At 43.8% G+C, this 25,970-nt stretch overlaps 1 protein-coding gene across 1 annotated transcript; it reads left to right on the top strand.

Moving 5' to 3' along the window:
- Window positions 1–238: 238 nt before the first annotated feature.
- Window positions 239–24,679, top strand: Hhla1 (HERV-H LTR-associating 1). Its single transcript, XM_051202624.1, has 17 exons — window positions 239–317; window positions 1,231–1,290; window positions 3,552–3,608; window positions 4,306–4,365; window positions 5,080–5,160; window positions 6,614–6,697; window positions 6,794–6,877; window positions 10,318–10,401; window positions 11,038–11,094; window positions 11,200–11,286; window positions 13,347–13,556; window positions 13,909–14,151; window positions 15,117–15,185; window positions 15,555–15,629; window positions 19,263–19,419; window positions 23,124–23,206; window positions 24,636–24,679. Exons 1-17 carry the CDS (start codon window positions 239–241, stop codon window positions 24,677–24,679), a joined length of 1,614 nt encoding a protein of 537 aa, XP_051058581.1.
- Window positions 24,680–25,970: the final 1,291 nt, after the last annotated feature.

Raw genomic sequence — 25,970 nt, forward strand, 5'->3', positions numbered from 1 at the left:
AAAAAAAAAAAAAAAAAAAAAGAAAGAAAGAAAGAAAGCTTTGTTTCTAAATTAAGCCAGAGAAATCTCGGTTTCTGCTTGTTATCTCAGCATGACCTGAACCTTTCCTTATGGTACTGTGTGACTTCCCCAGCACTGCTCACAGAGCAGACCTACATCAGATGGGTAACAAGCAGGCCTGCCTTCCTCTTGATGTTTTGCTTGATGTTCTGCTACCAGGTGGACACAACTTCCCAGCATGCCAAGCACTCTGCTACATGATCTTCCAGTGAGGCTGTGTGTGGGCCTGGCCTGTGTCCTGTCTCTCTGGAATGCAGGTGGGCTCTTCACTTCCTAGTGTGGGCTCTGTGGGTTACAGGAGGGCGTTACTGTCCTTTAAGAATCCCAGCAGCGATATCTCAAAGCAACACCTTAAGTGTCAATCATGTCGTGTGTTTCTCCCCTGGCTTCTTGTGCTCACCTCCTGCTACCACCACGTTCACGTCACCATCCTTTGCTCTCCCATCAACAAAGCATTCTGAATCTGCTTGTTCATTCTCCTATTGCCCCAATCTCCACTTGCCAGCCCATGCGATATCTGTATGCAGATGACGATATCACTCGATTGATTCCCACCCCTGTTCCCCACAAAGTATTACGTGAAGTCTTCTTTCTGTTTGGATCACATTCCAAGTCCTTTCTGTGTCCCATATGAGCATGCCCACTTCCCCCTCACCAGCCCCCATAAATGCCACTTTGACCTTCAGCCAGCTCTTAGAGAGATGCTCACAGGTAATACAGGACTGGGGTGCACATGCTATTCTCTGTATGTAGACCAGCCCTCAGCCACTTAGGTCCTACCCAGATAGAGTTCATCCTCAGGTCTCAGCTCACCACGCCCTCCCAGGGAGGACTTCCACGTTGCTGAGATGTGATCAGGCTCCTTGTCGCCCACATTCACAGCCTCAACTAAGCACTGTTTGTTATCATTGCCCTTTACCCGGTTGAATTCCCCAACACACACAGTAGCCAACAAATTCTTATGCTAACAGTCTCGATCGAATTTATCTTCAGTAAATATGTGATGACTAAGATTGCATCAACAAAACTATGCTCTTAAATGTAAAAACAGGTAACTGAGACCAAATCATACCTGATGTTGAGTCTGCGTTGCCACTTCTTTGATGAAACCTATTGTTTTTTTTTTCTTTTCTTTCTTTTTTTTTTTTTTTTTTTTTTTTTTTTTTTTAGTGTCTGGCCTCAAAGGAGAAGGCAAGAAAGACAAGGGAATGACCCTCCTACCTACAACAGGTAAATGGGTGATTGTGCCTCCCCAGCTTACTCAACTCTAGCAGATTCCTGGAGTTCTCTGTCTTTCTGAGGATCCTGCTAAATTCAGACTCTGGTGTCTCATCAGAGGATGAGATGCCGCAATGGAAGCGTTGTTGTTGGCCATCATCGCCTTTGAATTAGCTCACTCACCTTTACGTTTCCTGGCTTTCATGGTATGAAATTGGCTTAGCTATGAAACTTACCTTGTATAACACCCCACAGAACAGCCAGCACATCCATTCCGAATTTAAGAAATAAGCAGGATGACGCCTTCAATCTTTGTTTGGGCTATTGTGGAGGATGGAATTTTCTCTTTATTTTCTAAATTTTGCTTTTAAGGAGAGCAGCCAATGCTTCGAAAGGTAAATGGTGCAACAAGCACACACAGTTAGAATACTTCTACAAGAAGCCCCTCCCCTTTCTCCAAAGCCAACAGCTGTGTGTGAGCATGGCAGTTTTTCACAAACACTCTGTTTGAGCATGCAACTTTCTCCTTTTTGATTGAGAGTGATGCCAACACCAAAGGAAATCAGAAAGAATAAAGGGTGATAAAATACTAAGGGTTGTCTGGTCTTTATTCCTTCCAGGCAATTCAGCTGGTCTCTGCTTCTACCAGCGAGGTGGACTTGTCTGAAAATGACTCTCCATAGTCTTTACTGTTTATCTGATCTTGGAGATGGAGGAACCTAATGAATCTGCTCAGTGACGTCCTAAAGCTATTTTGAGTTGTTTACTTCCTGTCTTAAGGAACTTGTCTACATGACAGAATGCTTTAATCTAGGAGGAGCCTGTAACCTAACAAAGGAGTGGGAGATGAATCCAGAAGTAGTTAGGAGAAGGGTGTGTATGAGAAAATACATTGTATGCATGTATGAATTCTCAGAGAACTAATAAAACTGTTATATTTTACAAATCAAGCAGTACAATGTCAAAAGGAAAGAAAGAAGAAAAAGAAAGGAGGGAGGGAGGGAAGCAGGGAGGGAAGGAGGAAGGGAGAAAGGAAGGAAGGAAGGAAGGAAGGAAGACATTTGGTCAGAGATTGCCTCAAGCAAAAACTTATGTATAGGAGGCTTTGGCAGCGTCGTGGAAGATGGGGCAGAAAGAATGTGAGAGTTTGGCAATGAGGAGGATGGCCATGCAATGCTGATTTATGGTTATGACGTGGCTGTGCACTCATGAACTCACAGCTGTCACATTAGCCTTCACAGGGCCCACACCGGACAAAGCCAAGAAATGTTCAGTCATAGCTCTGGGAGGGGCTCATGGGACCTGACCAGGACAGCTGAAATGATGAAGGGAACACCTTCCCATCTTAACTTTCTTTTGTGCCTGCCTGGTCACTTCTCATCCTTCTACCCTAAGAAACATATTCACCTTGGCAACCCTTCTGGGACTGTCCATGACATCGTCCACGGTCCAAACATAATATATAGTGTCTGGAAAACACTGCCGAGCTTTGCAAAGAAAGCAGATGTCACCAGGCTGCCCCAAATTCCTCACTAATGCAACCCTCCCTTTGACCACTGACATAATCCATGACATAATTGTCTTTTAATATCCTATGCCTGAGCTTGGGTACCAAGAGACTTTTCAGAAACGCAAGCCTGCTCTTGGTATGGGTGTTAACAAAAGGACTAAAAGCTTAATTGGCTTACTCATCAGTATGTTTATTAATAAGTATCTCACAGGGATCTCATTTCATAGCTAATGCAGTTGAGTCCTGCTGGAAGAGAGGAAGCCATTCTCTTCAGTGATGTAGACAGTAGAAGTTGCCCATGTGCCATTCTCTACTAAGTGGCTCTAGTTAAATCCAGGGGTCGCAAAACAAAATGGAAGCACATGAAAGACAGCCAGCATAAGGGGAGGTAGTGGGAGGAGGAGAAGAGAAAATACAAGTATGACCAGGATGCATTACGTACATGTATGAAACTGTCAAAGAATAAGTTTTTAAAATGCTGCAAAGGAACTGATCTCATACTACAGCGTCTTACTATAATGAATTATGAATCAACATTTAAAATCATTGCCAAGTTGATCTACTGAAGATCACATGTGCTTGTGTTTTCCTTTTATATTGGATTCTTCCTGTGTGGGACACTGGTCTAAAACTTAAATTTTCAGGGTCTTTTTCTCTCCATCCTTCAAAAGCAGAGATGGACAAGATGATCTTTAAAGATGTCACATACTGTGTGAGAAGGTGCCCTAACGTGCCATGTCACTAACAGAAACTTGTGTTTCAGAGTCTGGAAACAAAAGCCTCAAGAAGGAGAAGTTTGGACCCGTCCTGTCCTCAGCAGGTAGGGAGGGCATCCCTAGCCCTGACTTACTCGGCAACAGTGGGCACATTTCTCAGACTCTATAGCTTTATTCTTCTGCATTTCCATCTAAATTTACATGAAAAGTCATCTCTGCAACCATGATAGCAACAGGTGTGGTGGGATTATCCACCCTCTAATCCAAAGCTACAAGTCCTCCAGGTCAGCCCTGCCTCAAAGAGTCTTTTCCTCCCCTCTGGCCAGGTTAGCACCCTGTTAGAGGTGCTCACAATGCTTACTGCCACTGCTCACGAGTCTTCTTCCACAGTCACAGTCAAGAAGTTTGTGAAGCCAGAAACGCATAGGCAAATGGCCTGATGGTTGTGGAGTTCCATTGCACTGCAGTTCTAGGAAGTGAGTCAGCCCATTACCCCACAGCTTAGTTGTGCAAAGTCAGGCCAATTGCTCTCTTGTCTGAAGCCCAGTTTCCTGGCCCGGTTAATGAGTTAGGTAGATTAGACACTCTGCGTTATAGGTATTTTATTTATGAGCATATGGTCAGTAGCTTAGAAGTGAAACTGAATGAGGGGAGCAAGCCAGGAAGACCAAGGCTCTTCTTTCCTTGGGATCTCCCATCTATCTTAACCTGTTGAGACTGAGTGGCCCCAAGCCCTTCTCCATGTTTCTGGGGCTGGGAATAAAGACTTACACTGTGTCATGAAAACTTTTCTTTTCCCAGAGTCTGTCTTCAAAGGAGAAGAGAAGACGATGAAGGGGGTAGAGGTTCTGGCAACTGCAGGTGAGACTTCCACTCACCCCCGCCATGCTATTAGAAATCTAAACTGCTAAGAATTCCCCATCAACATAGCATGAGGTAAGAAGCAGACACAATGCTTTTAATACTATAAAGAGGACCATCAATCACTCACTCTGTCAGCTTGGTCAACTAATATTTCTACGTCCTCAAGTAACAACTAGGAGAAGAGAATGTTTTAACAGGCAGCCTCTTTCAATGTGGCCATACCTAGGGGACTTTGTTATTCTATACTGATGTCTGGGTCATATCCAACTCCTATTAAATCTGCATTTCTGAGTATGAAACCCATACAGTGGCACTGTGGAACTTTAAAATACAATAATATTTTAATTGATGCCAGTATCCTGCCAGGCTTGGGTCCACATATGAATCTGTGCACCAATTTCCAAATTCAGAGGTTCTGAGAACACTCACGATGGTCTGGACCTCAAACTGTGGATGAGAGTTAGTATGTCAATTCCGGCTCTCTCCAAACACGAAGTGCTATGTGAGTCACAGTACTTGTTACTGACTGTCACCTACTGATCTTCTGGCGTGAATTGCTGCTTTTCTCTGAACCCCGTGTGCCTGGCACTTGGCCCATATTCTGCATGCATGTGCCTGAAGAAGAAGTAATTCTAACCCAGTTTTGGAAATGAGAGACTGTTTCTGTTGTGAAGGAAAACCTCACCAGAGGTGTTTTTGAATCTCTTTCAGAACTCCCAGCAAGGTCAGTTGATCTGTCTGCACTCAACCTGACAGAGCTTGTGAATGGCATGCTCCTTAGAGCTTTAAAAGGTAACCATTCATTTCAATGCCATCTGGGCCAGAACTTCTCTTGTACAGGCTTATGTTCTAGTCTGCCTATGACCTGGCAGGTCACAGCTCACAACTGTATCTCAGTGTCTCTGTGTTCAAAATGGAGAGCACGCTGTCCTACTTGGTGACATGATGAACCTGTAATGACAATGAAAACGTCAACACACAGCGGGAGGTCTGAGAGCATTCTGGAATCAAACTGTATGGCCAGCATGGTGCATGTGCATGGCTGTCATTTGCAATCACAAATGTATCACTCTAAGAACAAAACTATTCGTTAAGTTATATAACCTAATATATTTTATTTATAGACAAAAGGAGTTCTGAGTCTAACATTATTGCTCTAGCCGGCCTTCTTTTTATTTTCTTTTAGCTTCTAGTAAAATAACATACAGGCAGCAGGTATTTATTTAATGATTGGAAATCTATGAATCTATTATAACAAGAATGGAAGGATAGATGTCTAAAATATTCTTTCAAATAATAACAGAGCATGAAGGACTCTGATGCATGCTTACTTCCTTTATTATTTATATTCTGATTTACTCTTACTTGGTAAATGTTTATGGACCACCTATCACAGACAAGATGGTCATTATGTAGATTTTGGATGTACAACAAGGAACAAACCAGATAAAATCCCTTGTCCTGAGCACCTATACTCTGGTGGAGAGATAGAAAAAAAAATAATACAATAAACAGAATTCTTAAGTAATAAGGAGAGTACATAGGCAATAAGAACTATGCAGAGTCAGGGCTAGAGAATGCCGATTCAATGTTGAAAGCTATATGAATAGCACAATATGTACAAGAAAAGGTAACTTGGAGCACTTAATAAAGCAACTCAGAATTCCGGATACCACATTCCCAGGTCTCTACAACCATGATATTATCAACTTCCCTTATTTTTATGTTTCTAAGTGTATGAGAATTTGTTTCAACAACCTGGAGAAATTACTATATCCAAGATGCTCATTTAGAGACTGCTGGAGTTTCCAGGTAGACCAGATAGACCAGTGGCAACTACTATTATAGTAGAGTTTGTATGATTTAATTTTATCATTTTATTTTTAACTTATTTTTTGAAATTAAAATATAATTACATTATATTGTTGCCCCCACCCTTTTCTTCCCTCCAACCTGTCCACTGCACACCTGCTACCCTTTGGGTCTTCTATTTTGTTCTACTGGTCTAGGTGTCTATTTATGACATTTTTATATAAATACATCCTGTACCTTGTTCATATTCACTGTACTTTACATACACATTTTTGTTTGTTTTTCCTAACAAAGTCTTATTATATAGCTCTGATTGGCTTACAAAGGCAGAATCCCTCTCCCTCAGCCTCCCAGAACAGACCACAGCATTGCTAGTATTGATTAATTCAAAGCTTTGTCAGCAAGCATTTCTGCTTCTTTCTCTCCTCAACAGACAGCAAGCAATTCTTCTCCGTGCTTAGCATCACTTCTTATAGCTCATTTGCCTTTCACAAGGTTTCCGTGGCCGTCTACAACAGTAAGTGATAACCGTTCTCCTGTGTTGATGCGGTGGGTGAGGGGCCCAGGGCCAGTCAAAGTGTCATGATATTGAGGAAATACTTTCTCTTCACAGTTTCCAACCCAAAGAAAGTTGACCCAGCCAAATTTCTGACCAGGTACTGCTACTGTTTGAGCAATAGGACTAGTGACTTGTCAGGTAAGTGGAAACTGCCATACACCCTTGTTTCCAGTTTTGAATGTGCCATTTTAGGAGTTATTTTTTTAACTTTCTTTTTGCTTGTTCTTTGTGTTAGTTTACCACCATACTCCAGCCATAAGACAAGAGTGAGAAGAATTGAAAGCCATACACATTTGCTGTTCACTTACAGTGTAGAAACCATTCACATTCCATTGTGCAGAATTTAATGACATGGCCACAGCCCTACAAAGAAGGCTTGATGATGTAGTTGTGTTTAAAAAAACAAAAAAATCAAACAAAAAAAAAACTTATCGTAGCTAAAATTTAACATTCACTAAAGTTTTTGGAATTTTAAACTTACTTTCTAACTCTGTTCATTGTTAATTTTTTTCATACAGTACTATTTTGATCATGTTCTCCAGCCTGTCAACTCCTCCCAGAGCCTCCCCATTCCCTTGCCCATCTAACAGCATGTTTTTTCCTCTCACACTCTCAAAGAGAGAGAGAGAAATAAAATCAAGCCAACAAACTAGACAGAGAAAAAAAGAAATGAAAAAGAATCCACCAAAACAAAATAAAAAGCATGAAAAAACAAACAGGCATAGAGTTGTGGTTTTGTTGTTCTTGTTGTTGTTGTTGGCCAGTTATTTCCGAGCTTGGTGCCTGCCCCGGAGTATGGTTGATAAACCCAGTGACACTCCATTGGAGAAAAATGCCTGATAAACCCAGTGACACTCCATTGGAGAAAACTGCCTTTCCCTTTCCCAAAGCTATCAGTTGTAAATAGCTTCTTGGCTCGGGACAGGACTTTGTGTTCCCTTGCCCTTCTCAGTGGGTGGACCTGGTCTAGTCTGACTCTGTGCAGGCCATGTCACAGTCTCTGAGAGTTCACCTGCCTCGGTCCTGCTTCATTCAGAAAACATTGTCCCCTTGGCATGGCCTGCCACCTCTGGCTCTTGCAATCTGTATGCCTCCTCTTCAAAACAGATTCCTGAGTCTTGAAAGGAGAGGTTTAATGAAGACATCCTATTCCAGGCTGAGCACTCCAAAGCCTCTTGTGCTCTCTGCACATTGTCTAGTCTCTGTGTTCATTCCCATCTACTGCAATAAGCAGCTTCTTCGAGGGTGTAATGGTGTTCTGTTTCTCCATCAGATGTACAGTTGGTAAGGATTTTTGTTTCTTTGTTTGTTTGCAAAGTGTCTTAAAATCCTCTCTATCACAGTATGTAGAATATGCCCAGTCCTTCACATGGATGCACAATGTTCACTGAAAGACAGGGTGGTGGTTTATTTATGTGTCTCCTACTCCTGACCAACTGTACTGTTACAAACAGCGCTGTGATGAACACCTATGCAGACTCACTTGAAACACTAGCCCAATTATCTCTGCAGACTAAAGCCCTTGAAATTGAATTGTTGACTGACAGGGAAGCAAAGCTTGTTTCGATTCAATTTGCTAAAACTTCTGGAAATCTTACAGGCGTTTACCCTCTTGCCAGCAATGCTCAGAAGGGTATTTGTGCCACAGCCTTGTTCGCCCTGGATTATTAAAAGACATTCTTAAGTCGTCACTAATGGGGTTGGCAAAAAAATGTCCTGTCTTTTATTTACATATAAAGGAACCCAGGCACGATTCCTCTGTGAGCACTGGTAGTAAATTGGTAAATTAAATTTCTATGGGAACAAAGAATATCTCCAAGGGAATGATAACTGAATTTCTTCCAAGCCCAATGAAAGAGTTGTAAACATAGCTGCAAAGAGGAAATGGACAGAAGCCCCTGAGTAACAGGTTGCATGAGTGGTGGGTAGTAGGAGTCTTGGGCTTGAAAGGAATTTTGGCTTAAGGCAAATCTCAGCTCAAACCCAAGCTCTGTAACATTCTATAGGACATAAGGCAGGTACATCATTCTGTAAGTCTTGGGCAGAACCAGGACCCTTCCTTGGCATCTGGATCCTGAGTCCTGCTCATAGCTTCTATACAATGAAAATAGTGATTCCAACCTCCCTTTTGGTCAGTCAGCTTGTGTGTCTTTCTTTCCCATTAATTTTAACTTTGCTTATTGGAGGGGGAACGTGCGCATGCAACAGTGGTGTGTCATAGTGCACATGTGGAGGGCAGAAGACAACTTTCAGGAATGGGTTCTCTTCTTCCACCATGTGGGACACCAAACGCAAGTCAGCAGGGTTGGTGACAAATGCCTTTACATGCTGATCCATGTAGCTGAGCCCCCTTTAACTTCTGCTGTATGTTGCAAAAATCTCTAGTACCTAGCAGGTGTCTGTCTGGCATACTGTAGACACTTGGGGTATGTATTAGATAAGTAAATTAGTGGAGAATTTTGAGAAGGAGAAGGAAAATTGACGGGCATATAATTATATAGTACACATCATTAGGATCTATAACATAGTGCAGGAAGGAAGGGGCCCATGGTCACCAGCCTTCTGCAGTGAGAGTTGCCAACACATGCAGAGGAATACAGCATGGCAGCTTCCCATGCAGGGCTACACGTGAGCACACAAACATTTAAAGTCACACTGTAGCTCAGGCTCAAGCATAGCATTGCCAACTTCCTGCTAGCGTCGGTCTGCTCCACCAACTACTGGTTATCATAGAATATCTATCGGTGTACATCTACAGTGTATGTGTTTTCAAGTCTGGTTATTCTTACAAGCAACCCACAATCCTGTGGCTGAGTAAAAGCATCATCTGAATGAGGCATGATAGGAAATCATCCAGTGGGCTCCAGGAGCTTCCTGTCTAGAAGTCACCAAAGTGTGTACAACCATGTGCCTCTTGACAGAGAACTCCCAAACCCCTGGGTCCTGGAGAACCCTGAGTTAACAGAGGGGAAGGGGACAGCCCTAGATGTAGAAAAAGAAATTTTTATCATTCATGGTACTCACCGTGATGTGTTTCCTGTTCTAATCTAATCTTGCTTGGAGAGAAAGTGATTAATTGTTCTTCAAGCTAAAGTGTTATAAGAGTCTCCTAGACTTCCTCCCATGCTCTAAATAAAGTGGGAAAAACAGAGGCATTCCCTGATGGGGTTTTGTAAAGGCCTCGTCTGTAATTAACAACTCAACATTAAATTTGACTGCATTTTCAAATTCCAACTTTATGTAAATTGACCTTCCATGTCTACAGGCCTGGTTCCTCTTGGGGAGGGTTGATAATCTAACAAAGTTAGATGAAGCAATGGGGATCTTTGGTAGCTCTTGGGTATTAATAGAGAAAGAGTTAGATCATAAAGGTGGATCCTAAAGTTCTTTGCTTGAATTCACCATTACTATTTTTTAAGTTAGTATTTTTCTCTGTGTGAATATCAATAGTCTTTAACCGATAACTTAAATTATACTTGTAAATCTATTCTGGAAAAAAAGAAAAAACCCAAATGCATTCTCTTTGCCCTTTTGTCTCTGCATCAGAATTCAGGGAGCTTCTCTAATTTGTCTTGCAGATTTTACAGCTTTGCTGGTGGACATCGTTGGAAATTCTACAAGCTACCTCACTGAGATTTTTAAGTCCACCTCCATCCTCTCGGGTGTGTGTCTTGCAGGTGCCTCAAATAATATAGCCAAATCTGATTGGTTTCTACATCCCAAGCCCTAGCATAGGTCAGGCTGCCAGGAAACTTCAGGTAAACTGTATTTAGGTTTTAAGTGTGGTGTGGTTTCTAACGTCAGTCCTTGATAGCTCTATCATCCAAATAGGGCTCTTCCCAGGGTCCCAAAACTTGAAGAGCAAATGCAACAATCAACACAGGGAGGGTATCAGAAGGCTGTATCAGTGGCTGTACCTCCCCATGCCCCTTTAAAGACAATTCAGGGGAAGTGACTATTTTCTATAAAGTGCAAAGGGTCAAACCTTTTGCTGAGTGGAATAATGGCTTGGATAGATATTATTGCTGCAGGCTTCGCCAGTTACTGCCGGAGATGGGGGTGGAGGGGGGGTCTTCTCTCAGTATGGTACAGACATTCCATGAGACAATACAAAAATCTAAAACTTCTGAATTCCTAAACACACTTGGCTCTGGGGATGCTCTTTTAAAGGCCTGCAGGCGTGTGTTTACATCTTCCATAGTGAATGGTGATGAGGATCCAGTGAGACAGTACACATGGTAGGCTGAGTGGAGGATCAGGCAGACAGAAACAGCATTGTGTGTCGGTTTGTCTTACAGTGAGTCAGACCAATGAATCTGATTGTGTCTTCATCTGTGTGATGGCGGGGAAGTCAGGTGAGCAGCAGTGTCGCAGAGGCTGTCTGGCTGAACATTGAACTTCACATACTCCATCAGACAAACCCAAACTTCCTTCTCCATGGTGTAAATTTTTTTTTCCAGTAAGGACTCTTTCTGACTTCTGGGAGATGGTGGAGAAATCCCCTGTTATCAACTATACATTTACCAGTGGTGTTCCCAAAGCTTTGGGTAAATATAAACTACTATAAAGGCCAGAGTGTCCCCTAATGTTGTGTGCTTCCTTACTCTTCTTCTCTGGCTATTTGAGGGGCCCACTTCCCAGCTTCCAGATAAATCACACACGGAGTCTTATGATTACATGTGAATACCCAGCCTTAGCTTGGCTTGTTTCTAGTCAGCTTTTCTCATTTTAATTATCACATTCACCTTTTCCCTGTGGGCTTTTATCTTTCTTACTTCTGTGTATCCTACTTTCCTTCTTTCTCCATGGCTGTTTGGGTGGCTGGGTGGTTGGGTGGCTGGGTGGTTGGGTGGCTGGGTGGTTGGGTGGCTGGGTGGTTGGGTGGCTGGGTGGTTGGGTGGTTGGGTGGCTGGGTGGCTGGGTGGTTGGGTGGCTGGGTGGTTGGGTGGCTGGGTGGCTGGGTGGTTGGATGGCTGGGTGGCTGGGTGGCTGGGTGGCTGGGTGGTTGGGTGGCTGGGTGGCTGGGTGGCTGGGTGGCTGGGTGGTTGGGTGGCTGGGTGGTTGGGTGGCTGGGTGGTTGGGTGGCTGGGTGGTTGGATGGCTGGGTGATTGGGTGGCTGGGTGGCTGGGTGGTTGGGTGGCTGGGTGGTTGGGTGGCTGGGTGGTTGGGTGGTTGGGTGGCTGGGTGGCTGGGTGGTTGGGTGGCTGGGTGGTTGGGTGGCTGGGTGGCTGGGTGGCTGGGTGGTTGGATGGCTGGGTGATTGGGTAGCTGGGTGATTGGGTGGCTGGGCGGCTGGGTGGTTGGGTGGTTGGGTGGCTGGGTGGCTGGGTGGTTGGGTGGCTGGGTGGTTGGGTGGCTGGGTGGTTGGTGGCTGGGTGGCTGGGTGGTTGGGTGGCTGGGTGGTTGGGTGGCTGGGTGGCTGGGTGGTTGGGTGGCTGGGTGGTTGGGTGGCTGGGTGGTTGGGTGGCTGGGTGATTGGGTGGCTGGGTGGTTGGGTGGCTGGGTGGCTGGGTGGTTGGGTGGCTGACCTCTGATGTCCTCCTTCCTCTCTTGTTCTCTTGGTCTTCTCACTCCCTTGTTTCTCCTTCTATTTAAACTCCCTGCCTGCCAGCCCCAGGTATCCTTGCCCCTACCTTGCTATTGGCTGTTCAGTTTATTAGACCATCAGGTGTTTTAGACAGGCATAGAATCACAGCTTCAGACAGTTAAACAAATGCAGCATAAACAAAAGTCACACACCTTAAAATAATATCCCATCACAGATTCCACCCCTCACCGTGCCTCAGATCACTAGAGGAGAGATGTTACCTTTAGGAATTATATTCAATTAGATGGTGCTAAAATCAGAGGATTTTTCTCTTTGATTTAAAAAGTGGATTTCTGGAGAATCTGAGGGAAAAATATTGTTCACCCTGAATCTTCATCTCTATGACCACAAACAGCTGGGGCTGAGTAGCTGCTGTCTCCTTTCTCCCCAGTGAGTGACACCTGTCTCTACTCCCACAATCCTCTCTGCACCCTATTGCATTACCTATTATTTCCTGTGTTAACAACTGGGCTCTTAAAGCTATTAGAATTTTGATTCTACACTAGAGTCATTGCCTCACTGTAATTCCTGCCCTTCCCATTCATACTCTTTCAACAACTATCTTTCTGTCTTCTGTATCATCAGATACCATTTTTGGAACCACTGGCAACTCTTTCTTCCCATACTCAGTATCTGGAATCGGGCTATGCCTCTGAGTCCACCTGATGTGTGTGCCATTTTCAAGTCCTCATCATCTACTAGAACAGCTTATGACTGAGTGTATTTTGTCATATTCTTGCATTCCTTTAAATCATCCAAACGTAGCCACAAGAGCAATAGATCTCAGATACAAGTTGGGTTATGTCTCTTACATAATAGAACATGTTGTGTTCAGCAGTAGAGGCTCAAAAACCAACAGAGAAAACACATTTCTTTTTTCGTGTATTTGTCATTTCCCCATGAATCCCCTGCTATATTCCATTTGAAATCAATGCCCTTGTTGTCTTTCGGTGACTCAACAGTTCTACTTGTCCAAAGTGGCAAGCAAGTTAAACCTCCCATTGGCTGTTTCCTTTGAGTTGTACCCACCGAGGGAACAGCCGGGACTCCAAGGTTCACAACCCAAAGTCAGCAGTCACTTCTAAGACCAGATCCTGCACAGTGGGTGTCTGCCCTGAAGACCTTTCCCCAGACAAAGTCAAGTACTCCATCCCAGAAAGAGGTGACAGAAAACAAAGAGATGATTCTAGAGCTTCCTGTTGCAACCACAGCCACACAACCAACCCCAGGTAAGATGCTTTCTCAGTTTTTCCCTGTCCTCTGCTGTGTCTCCCTTCAGTTTCCTCTAATCTCACATGAATACATGAAATGCCTACACCAAACTCTTCCCATGACCTTAGTGTAAACAGTGTTCAGAAAGGGCAATCAAGGGTGGGAGATTCTCCTTTGTTGTCAAAGAAAGCAAAAATTCAGTTTAATTTACTTATTCCAGTCCACAGGAAAATGTAAGAGACTGAATTATCCGTGTTGTGTGTACACATTTGCAATTGCCCTTTGAAAGCATTTCATATGTCTGCAGTTCATCCGTGGCCAAAGACATGAAGAATCGCAATGCCAATAATTGTCACTTTCAACACACAGGTATGGGGAACATGGACAGAACACCATGGGTGACAGACAGACAGACATGGGCTCCTACAGTATCTGCGTCTAAGTCCCAGACCACGGATGATAGCACATCTAAAGGACCACCCTGGGCAAGCCTTCCCTCCACATCAGCCTCCTCTGCAGATGCCCAGCAGCTCAGGAGCACAAGTAGCCTGGTGCATCCTTCTGAGCTACTGACCACACCCAGCAGACTAGCACAGCCCAGCATAGCCTCAGGTGAGAGAGAGACAATAGTCATGTCCTTTTTCAATTACACTTGAGAATGTTTTGACTGTCTTTCTAAGGTTTTGAAATCTAATACGCATGCTGAAAGTAGGAAAAATAAATAAGTGATTTAATAAATGACAATAAAACAATTATTTTTAATTATTTATTTTAATTATTTTTAATTATTTTTAATTATTTTTAATGCCAACCCTTTATTCTCTCTTATGAATAAAGGAATGAGTGCCCCTCCTCCACCTGCCTCTTTTCCTTTTCCATGTTCATTGTACAGAGTCAGAGTAAGGGGTTTTGCTATGGCATTGACATATGCACATATAATATGTTTTGACCATATTCACTCTTCTATCGCTCTTTATTATTCCCACTTCCTCTCCCCTTTCCTGTTCTCTTTCTACATCCCATCCCTACCATTTCCCCTGTTAGCTTCCTGTAAACTCATTTCCTGTTTTTTTTTTTTTTTTTTTTTTTTTTTTTGTCTTGTATCACTCACTGCCTCTAAAGCAAGTAGCCATTAGCCTCCGGAAGTCAAGCCTTCGGACAGGCTAACTGCCTTTGTTGCACAGTATTAATGGCACTACATTGATTACAGCATTGATACAGCATGTAATATTTGATGCAACATAACATGAATGTTAATTACACATGCATATACATCTATGCCATTACTTCCCTGTTCAGTGCCATCATCATTGTCCCATGCAGTGCCACCAAATGTTACTGATGTTGGCAAGTTCCCAATGGCCCCATCACCCTTTACCAGTTACCGATGGGACTCAAACATTCTCTTATATACTCTGGGAAGTACTTGGCTGTGGCTACACTTCCTACTCATTCCTGCATCTTCAACACCCTGATTGCCTTCCGGCGGTCATTGGCACTGGTGAGACATGGAACATCTTCTTCCAATTGCACTCCCCTTGAAAAGATGCATGCTTACCTCTCTCCTTCCCTTACAGGAACACTGACCGCTGGCACACAGACTCCAAGTCCAACCAAAGCACCAGCTCCTAGAGACCCACAGACAGGTGAACCTGCATGGCCAGACCAAGAAACTCCAATTCTTGAAGCAAAGTGTAGCCTGGGGGCGGGGGCACAGTGAGGCAAGAGCATCTGTAAATATGCTGTCATTCCACCTCATCAGAGGGAAAGACGCAGGAAAGGAGGTTTCATTGGGTTTGGTGCACTGCACATTGTGTGATCACGGCTAAGCCCTTTGCCTGTCATTTCCTCATGGATTTTAAGAACCTTTGTCTTTGAGGTGTTAGGATTCTCTACGTGTGTGTGTGTGTGTGTGTGTGTGTGTGTGTATGTGTGTGTGTGTGTGTGTGTGTGTGTGTAATAGCCCAAGGTCATCTCATATTAGTTTTGGAGAATGTTCCTCTTGCTACTTGCAGATGCTGGTCCTGCAGAGGGGCCATTCACCCCTGCGTCAGAGCCAGCCCTGGTCCTAGCAGCCCACCGAGTTTCAAGTAAGTAGGGACAGCCACTCATTGCTTAAAAGCATGTTTTGTTGCAGGAGGTTGAACAGTCTAAAAAAGAGGTTTGTTGGATAAATGTAGACTGCTAGGATGCAAATCTCAACTCATCTACTTTTGCGAGGTGTGGCATCCGGGAGTAATCCCCTCACTTTAAAGCAAGAACAACTGCAGTAACCAAAAGCACTAAAAACCTGGCTTTGTCTTAAGACAATGTGGACTGAATTGACTTGGCTTTTAAAGCTCTGTGTTATTTAACTCAATGTTCATTGAGTGAACATCCAGGAACACGTGTACTGATCGCTTGCTTTGCGAATAGAAACTGCTCCTGTGATGAGCTGGTTGTCTGGTTGTTGGCTGAGCAGAGAGGGAAGAAGGCAGAAGTGATGACTCCAAAGTCCAAGCCCCATCTGATACATGTGAACCACGGTGGCTGTGTTCTAAAGGCTGCCCTGATGGCCACATCCCTGAACGTGCCGTGGGTTTGAGAAGCAATGACTTCCTAGGCTGGCATTTACAGAACTCCCAAGACTTGGCTTTTCTTTTTTCAGCTTTTGGCTGTTACACTCTCCTCTTTTCTGCGCTGTCAGCTCCCTATGAATGAAACTGAGACAAAGTAAGTCCTTCAAAGTTGGTCAGGTTCTCAGGCCCCACCTACTCCTGAATACCTTTCTATACACGCTTCCTGAATGTTGCAAGGCTGGTTGGTCATATGTCAACAAGGCATTATTAAATCCCTGGAGCGTGCACAGTCTCCTGTTTCATATGTCCTCAGACCTACTTCAGCCCTCACAGCATCCACTGAATGGTGAATGGGCCTTTCAAACACAAAGACCCAATTGTGTTACCAAGAAACTGTGTCTCTGTCTCCTAGGAGATCCAAAGGTAGTACCAACAGTAGTCAGGCTGTGTTCTAGAATACAAGTTAACTATATCTACATCCATATTTATATTTATAGCTGTATCTATGTAGCTGTCCATCCTTCCTTCCACCTATCCACCCTAGTCATTTCTCCTGATTCTTTAACACCTGTCGGATGGACCGCTATCTGCCTACCTATCTATTATGGGCCATCTCCATCCTTCTGTCTATCATCTATCCCATGAAGCATCCCCTGCATAAAATACGGAGGCTCTGACATCTTTGAGTAAATTATTTTGCCCACCCAAAAAGATTGCTTTAAAATGTATGCCACAATGATTTTCCTAATCATTTATTCATCCCTTCAGTGAACATATATTGAGATTGTACTGTGTACAAGGCTAGTGTTAGAATAATCTCAAGTTTCCTGCCCAATAATTGTAGAAGATAGGTAATACTACAGTGTGAAGGGCTAGTGTTAGGACATTCTCAATTTCTCTGTCCAATAATTCTGGAAGATGGATGGTGCTATCTTCATTGAAGTGTTCTGGTAGGTCCCATAAACAGGAATGTTTGCAGCTGGAGAAGCCATGCAGAGACCCAAATGAGCAGCTACTTTCTGACAAAATGCTGCTGAGTGTGTAGTCCTGCAGAGCCTTAGCATAAGCAAAAGCACAGGAGCCAGAAAGACTGACGCTCCTTGGGACTGAACAGGGTCTTGTGCTGATGGGGAGAGTCATAGGAACTGTGGACAGACAGGACAGAGACAGTGAGATCATCAGCAACTTGCCACAGTGCCAAGGAGTCTGAGGTAAGGGAAAGCTATATGGCCAGATGTGCATTATGCAATAATATCCCTGACTCAGAGTGGAAAATGCAGAGACTGGAACAGAGGGTACAGTGAACAGACTCATGTATGATGGTGGCTACGTGGTGTGGTGGCAGTTAATGTTCCAGTAGAGTCATGGAAAACATATTTTGTTTCTCTATATTTTAAAAGTCCTTAGCTTTATGAACCCTCTCTCTACTTGCTAAATATTGCTGATAAGTTTAAAAATTCTCAGGCTGGGGTTAAACTCCGTTATAAGTCACTGGCCTAGCATGCCTGGAGACCTGGGTTCCATCCTTAGTACCACAACAAGTCTTTAAATGTCTCATAAAATTTATAATGTAACTATGTCAGTACATTAATGATGTTGTTCAACTCAGTTATTGATGAGGAAACCAAAAAGATCTTAAAACTCTACCAATGGGGAAACTGAGTAGAGACTTACAAGCCAATACAGGGAAGTAATTTCACATGAGTTTGCCAATTGATAACCTATATTAGTAATTCTTCTTTTTTAAATGGGGCAACAGTCATGTATACGCTGAGCAGGAGTTATCTTCAGTGTTCTCAGGTAGCAACCGTATATAAGTATCTGTTAAGTTGTACCACTTTAGAGCTGTAACAGTATTGCTCAGTAGGATATCCACCCCTTCCTGGGCTGTTGGTGTGGCTCAGTTAGCAGAGTGCTTATCTACCATGCATGAATCCATGGGCTCAATATCCAGTACTGCATAAATTGTGCATGGTGATGTATGTATGCCTGTGATCCAACAAGTCAGAAGGTTGAGGCAGAACGATCAGGAATTCTAAATTATCTCAGCTATACGTCAAGTCTCAGGCCAGCCTGAACTCCAGAGACTCTGTTAAAAAACAAAACAAAACAACAACAAAAAAACCTTGTCTCTGAAATAAATAAAACAAAAAAATCAAGCCAAAAGCCTCATCTTCATCCTCCTATATAACCACATAGTCCCCAGGGTATCTGCTAGGCAACAATCAGAACTACACTAAAGTGAAAGCCAATAGTCCTGTGTGCTCATTTCTAGACATTTGGTCATTTTGTCTGATGGTTATGGGTGGTCCCTCCAGTGTAACTGTAACATCCTAACATAGTTCAGTACTAGATGACAAGCCCTGGAAGAGGAGGACCGTGCTCCTTGGTCATTGGTGCACTGCTAGTCTATTAGTGCCCAGCACATAGTAGACTCTCAAAAAACTCAGCAATAATAGCTAGTATTTGTGCCTGTCCCATGGCAGGAGCATTGCCATGTGCTTTACATAGACAGTTTACTGAGTCCTCCTCTGCATCCTGGGTCTGGGTCTCCTCATTCCTCTTGTAATGGAGCCTGGGTGCAGGCTTGGGAAATTGATTCCATTTCAGGAGGCCCTATAGGATGAGATCTTTAACAACTCATTCTTTGCTTAATGTTTGTATTCTTTCCCTAGAAGCCACAAACCAAACAATAATGAAAAGTTGGTTATGTCATACATAATCAGGCTAGTCCTCAAGGAAGATATCTTGGCAATGGTTATCCAGTGTCCTGGCTTACTAGATTCACATTTGAACCTACTGTTGCCTTCTGTATTACTTCTTGTTGTTGTGACAAAATCCCTGACTATGGTAACTTAAGAAAATAGGTTTATTTTGACCCACAGTTCAAGGGCACAGCCCATCATAGCAGGGAAGCCAGGGCATAGGAGCCTGGAGCAGGTGGTAAGATTGTGCTGACAGCTAGGAAGCAGAGGAGATGAATCCTGGTGCTTGAAGTTTCCACAGTGGTTTCCCTAAGCGATAATGAAACCATGCTCTGTAATGTCTGTTTCCAAGCTACCCAAAATAAGGGACAGACTGTATTTGCCTGTCACAGGCCTTACACCAGGGAAAATGCTAGCTGAGCTCTTACTGATTTCACATGTCTGAGGTTGCATGTTCCAGGATGCCCCCAGCCACTCCTCAAAGAGGGGGCCATTACAGATGTTCCTCTGTCCCTGGCTATGAAGAAACTCAACCCATGCCTGATGGAACTCTGTCGATTCTTCCAGCAATGCCTCTGTGTAAGCCGAAAGCGAGATCTCAGTTCAGAAGCCATGAGGTAACCTAAGACAACGATTCCTTTGTACACCCTGTAGCCATAGTCTTCTTATTGCATGTGGTCTCTGGAAATTATCAGGTAGCCAGGAATTAAATAATTACCAGCCAAGTGATAGGTGACCAAAAGGAGTGTATTCTACAGTGTGGCCTCTACTAGACTATTACATCCTTGAGATCTATGATGGGGCTTTATTCATCTCTGCATCCTCACAAACAAGTATAGGATCTGATAAATATAGTTGAGCTGATCTGCACTGAGCTGATTTTATCTGAGACAAATTGAGAGGAGTTGAGAATAACTGATTGGGTTGAACTGAGCTATGTTGGGGAGGAGTGATTTTAGATAAAGAAGTTCAGCAAAGTAGACATGAGTTGAGCTTAGATGGACTAGGTTGGATAAGTTTAAAGGAGATGATGAGGTAAGTTGAGTTTGGGTGAGGTGAGCTGAGTTGAGTTTGGGTTAAGCAGAGATGAGCCACACTATATCTGGTAGAATTTCTACTGAGGACTTTGGATACCAGTGTCCTCCACTTGTTTAAATTTTCTAATAAATTGTAACCAAAACATTTGCCTATCTAAATTAGATCCTCCTTTAATTCCCATCAGTTGTTGCCTGCCAGATGAGATGGTTGTAAAAATGTGGTCAGAAGGCCCACTGCACTTCATTGACATTGATGTGCTCCAGCCCTTCCATAGAAGATGGTTCTGAGATTGATTCTTAATTGTTAAATCCATAACCAAACCCTAGAAATGTATAGTGTTCCCCAGTAAGCTTAGGACTAATTTCTCAAGTCTTTAATGCAATCTTAAAAGCTTACTAACACGCCCATCATCATCATCATCATTATGGTTTCTTGGGACAGGGTTTCTCTGTATTGTTTTGGAGCCTGTCCTGGAACTAGCTCTATAGACCAGGCTTTCCTTGAACTCTGAGATCCACCTGCCTCTGCCCCCTGATTGCTGATGTCCTTCATTTTTTAAAATCTCCACTATCCGCTCCATGAGTGAAGCCCAGGTTTGCACTCTTTCCCCATCATCTACTTTTAGATTTGATCTAGAATGCCTCTTTAGGCTTGGGTGTTTGATTTACTCGGAGAGGGTAATAAGCAAGTCCACAGACCCAGTGTGAACAAGCAGAGAAAGGGTGTTTCTTCACAGCGAGGAAAAGGAAAATCTACAAAACAATGCCAGAGTCAGCCCACTTCAGTAGAGCCTCCTCTCACCAACCCACTGTGTGGAGTCTCTACTGCTTGCCAGCTGAGCATTATATTAAGTCGAGTGTTGTGAAGATGAATGGCAAATAGATCCAGAAAGTTGGTTTGCTTAGGGGGAGTAATAGTTGTAAAGCATAAGTTGAAGTGATAGGACCAAGTCACCTACCCAAGCAAGGATGCATTAGTCACAGCCCTTTGATTAGTATCAGCACTGAAAATACCCATAAGGGACTAGAGAGATGGTTCAGCATGTAAGCACCTTGATTCTCTTCTGTAGGACCTGAGTTCGGAACCCAGAACCCATGTTAGGTGACTCAGAAACATGTTACTCCTGTTCCAAAACCCTCATTTGGCCTCAGCATGTACACACACACACACACACACACACACACACACACACACACACACCACACCACACCACATACACACACACACATAGACACACACACACTCTCACAGGCACACACACACACACATACACACATACACCACACCACATACACACACACACACATAGACACACACACACTCTCACAGGCACACACACACACACACATACACACATACACCACACCACATACACACACACACACATAGACACACACACACTCTCACAGGCACACACACACACACACATACACACATACACCACACCACATACACACAAACACATAGACACACACACACTCTCACAGGCACACACACACACACATACACACATACACCACACCACATACACACACACACACATAGACACACACACACTCTCACAGGCACACACACACACACACATACACACATACACCACACCACATACACACACACACATAGACACACACACACTCTCACAGGCACACACACACACACATACACACATACACCACACCACATACACACACACACATAGACACACACACACTCTCACAGGCACACACACACACACATACACACATACACCACACCACATACACACACACACATAGACACACACACACTCTCACAGGCACACACACACACACACATACACACATACACCACACCACATACACACACACACATAGACACACACACACTCTCACAGGCACACACACACACACATACACACATACACCACACCACATAGACACAAACACATAGACACACACACACTCTCACAGGCACACACACACACACATACACACCACACACACACACACACACCCCACACCACACCATACACACACACACACACACACACACAAACACACAAACACCCCTAAAAAATTCTAGATGAATTTATAGGCATAAAGCAGCTGCTCACCTGGCCTTCCACCCTGTCAATGTATTATTCCATGAAATATTATTCCTATAAAATATTAACTATAGTACAAGAGTGCCGGTGAGGGAGGGAGGGTCGTGTGGCTTGGTATGATTTTTGAATGATAGTGCTTTTGAGATTTGAGATCTATTTAGTGGAGAAGTTGGTAGTATGGAGAGAGGGACTTCTAACCAATAGAACAAATTCTATAGGCAATCTGGGACAAATGCTATAGGATCTCAGCAGACAGAAGGGGGCCATCGAGGGTTCGATGGAGGAACAGAAGTTGTGAACGTGCGAAATTTGAACTGTCCCTCCAGCAAACAATGAAAGAAATGTGGAAAGATGGAGTGGAAGGCGTCCTAAGTGTTTTAAAGCTTCTAGGATTAGGATACTAGACATGTCTGCTGCAACAATGATAGGCCCCTGATGCTGGCCTTTATCCCTATTCATGACCCACATTACCACTTATAAATCAATTCCCCTCAAGTCTCGCCATAGAGTTTCAGGTGTTTAACCCTCATTTAGAAGAAAGAGAACATAGAAAACCGTTGACACTCAATTGTTCATTCCGTCAGCTCTAAAACTCTAGTTTCCAATCTCCCTTTCTTCCCTAAACTTTCCCCCAGCATAGTCCTCAGGTGAGACTTTTCCAATTTGGAGTCCCTAGCAGTCATGAGGGCATGCCTTACCATCTTGTAGGATGACAGAATCTAAGTCCCTAATGGATGACAAACACTGACCTCTCTGGGATTGGCCGGGTATCTGTGGCTTCTATGGTGAGAACATAGTACATTGTTGAGTTCTTCACAGAGCCCAGACCTTTCTTAATGGAACATTGGTATAGTTCAGGAACTCCACACATATTGTTTCCCTTAATCCTATATTATTGCCTTTCCTTACATATTAAGAAACCAAGCCCCAGAGAATTAAGTACTCAACCTAACCTCACACATTCTTATAAACTGTAGAGATCTAGGATTTAAAATAAATCTCATTGGCCCCAAGGTCTGATCTCTTTTGTAACAAGCATCCTTCTCTGCCCTTCCTCCCATACTCTGTAAAGATAGAGGGTCCCTTGATGTAAATAACGGGGCCCAGTTCATATTTGCCTAATTACTGTTTTTGATCCTGTCCGTCTTCCCACGGTCATCACAGAAGGGTGACTACTCTCAACTCTGCTTGAACCTTTAGGCATTGTCTGGAACACTATTCCTGGTATCTGAAAAATGCGACCCTGATCTGTCAGAGGGTGAAGAGGGTGTCCTACTCTCACAGTAAGTACCCAGCTTGCTGCTGTGATACTCAGCAGTGAGTGCATTTGATGGGAGGTTCTGTGATTCTGATAGGTTGTCTCACTTTAGCCAGGTCCAGAAGACTGTTGTAGCTCATGGAGTCAACTTCAAGTGAAGATAGCCTTGCGTTTGGTCAACCCCTTAGTGGTTACAAAGAATATAGAAAGCTGTGGGGTCAACTAACACACACTACCGCCTCTGTGTGAACCCATACAAGTCCCTTAGCCTCTGCATTCCCATGCAAGCTAAAAAGACAAACAAAAGCAAAACACACAAACCCGGAAATGCTCAACCAAAACAAATGCAAATAATTTAACGTACAGAGGACATGAAGTCCTAGAGGTGGGCCTATGTCCTTCCATCCTTGTCCTGATGCTTTCAAATTCTACTTATGCACAGAAATGCCAAACATCACCTTTAGCTTGGCTAGACTGGTCTGTCCAGTCCCAATACCAACACTAAGCCATGACATCATGTCATTGACCTGGACTCTCTGGTCAAGAACCTCTGGCCTTCTGAAAACCATGGCATTATATTACCTCTTTGGAAAACCCTTTCTGATATGACCCAGGTGTTCAGGTGGGCCAGTCTTGTTATATGTTACCTTTAACAAACCGTCTAGCCACCAAATCTTTCTTTATGGGCCGATGAGCTCCATGGGATGAGTGCCAACATTTTGTAGAAACTTCCCCTCCTCATTTAACCCTCAACCATCTCTCACTTCTCAGATGTCTGCCTCTCACTCCTTGCCTACCCTCTGTTTACAATGTTCCAGTCAGAGCCTCTCATAAAAATCAAGGTCTCATACTCCCCAGCTTCCATGGGTACCCTCATCAATTCCCCTTCTTTTTTTTCTCCAATTCTTCTACCTCAGGCATGGGTTCCTTTGTTTCCTATGCCAACCATCATTTGTCTTGTTTCATATTCTTACCACCACCTTCATTCTACATTGTAAAAGCCAGGCATGGGGGTGAGGGTTCCAGAGTCAAGGGCAGGAATCCCTCGTCTCAGTGTATGTGGGCACAGCATAGGACATATCATCCAATATCAGTATGTCATCTTTCCTCCCTACCCTGATGCAACATCTAAACACACAGCAAGCTATGTCTACTGATCAACATATTAATGAGTTTAATGACCATAATGCAACCTGGGGAGATGAGTTAGAGACCGTTGGGTACCGGGAAAGCACCATCTGGGCAGAAAGTGGACAAAACAAACAACAAAAGCCATGGCTGTTCCTTCTTCCACTCTGCTGCTGACAGGCATAGTGTTCTCACAGGAGTCCCTTAGAATGGACTTGCCCTATGCTTGTTGTCAAGAAGAACCTAAACTGTCCCTGGTACTATTCAATTTTATGTCTCTGTTGCATTCCGATCTCAGTGCCCTGATTCCCTTCTTGCTCTTTCAGCCTTGAAGCAAAAATGCCTTGAGAATGTCTGCAAGTCTGTGTGAGCGCCTAGCATTGACTTCTGGTACCAAGCCTTCACCCTGGCTTTGTCCCAGCTTGGCTGTATTTTCAGAATCCAGGCATGCCCCACCCAGGTCTCTTTGGAAGCATCGAGTTTTTCTCTCCTGTCAATCTGTGTAATGCACTGAAAGCAAAGGTTTTCATGACCAGTGGACTGACACCAGGATTCCCTGCCTCCTTCAGAGTAAGGGACACCTGTGATTTAGTTTCAAGAACCTGCCATTATGCCTGCAGCAATCCTGATGCCAGGAGGGCTGGGGGAGGGGATTCATATTAGTGTGGATACAGCATAGAACCCTGAAGAAAATACTGCAGGTGACTCAAATTTGGAACTTTTGGATGACAGCAAGAAGACAAATTGCAAAGGTCAGACTCTGTGCTGAGAGTTCTCTGTATGGTGCACTTGGCAGTTGGCTGTACACAACTAGCAGACTTGCCATGCTACAGCATCAAGACTCTCTCCCAAGTCCCTTCGCAGAGGTGACGAGAACTTTCCTGGGACTGTGGGGGTCCCCTCTGCATGCCCCACTGTGTTTGGTGGCTCTCTAGAAAAGCCTTGGGCTCATTCACTCAGGAGCCAGACTGCAGAGCTCAGATATACTGATGTGGTCACACTGCACAGCAAAAAGACAAGTAGGAAAGCTTTTCAGGAGAGCTCAGGCTTGAGCTTCTTGTTCTCCTCACCGTTTGCTTGCACATACAGTCATTACACATCACACGGAAAGAATGGCATGGGATGATATATGTGGAGTGTTGGTGTTTGGTCATTTAAGAAGGGGTGACTGAAGGGCTGTACTGGACTACTCTGTCTCCAGAAATTAGGTCAACACTACACACATGACTCAAGGCCCTCAACCTAAGTCACATGTTTGCACAAACATGTGACCCAGAGTTTATTGGGCGAACATATTCCTTTTGACTTATTCCAAGGCTTTAGGGGTAGGAGCTGAGACCCAGAACTTCCTTTGAATGCCTGATACTTGCTAAATCGGACTTTCCTGGGCACCCACATACTGAAGGGCCCCTTAATTATATCACGTTTCTTTCACTATCTCCAGTCTTGATATATCCCTGTGAATTCACAGCTCTGTACAAGGTATGACTAAGCAGCTTGGCTTTCTCCAACAGTCCTATGTGGAACCCTTCTCTCCTCATTTACCAAGGATTGCTTTTCTACCACAGCCTATAACATTATAGGTTGTGGTAGAAAATCCTCCAATTCACTACAAATGTCTAGAACTACACTCCTGGGTGGGTTGCTAATGCCTTAGCATC

The sequence above is a fragment of the Phodopus roborovskii genome, unplaced genomic scaffold, assembly GCF_943737965.1.
Source record: "Phodopus roborovskii unplaced genomic scaffold, PHOROB, whole genome shotgun sequence".
Lineage (NCBI taxonomy): Eukaryota > Metazoa > Chordata > Mammalia > Rodentia > Cricetidae > Phodopus > Phodopus roborovskii.

Coding starts and splice junctions, on each gene's coding strand:
- Hhla1 (XM_051202624.1), top strand. CDS start 239: ATGCCAAGCACTCTGCTACATGATCTTCCAGTGAGGCTGTGTGTGGGC. Junction 10,402..11,037: donor GTCCACCTCCATCCTCTCGG/GTGTGTGTCTTG, acceptor TTTGTCTTACAG/TGAGTCAGACCAATGAATCT. Junction 11,287..13,346: donor TGGTGTTCCCAAAGCTTTGG/GTAAATATAAAC, acceptor GTTTCCTTTGAG/TTGTACCCACCGAGGGAACA.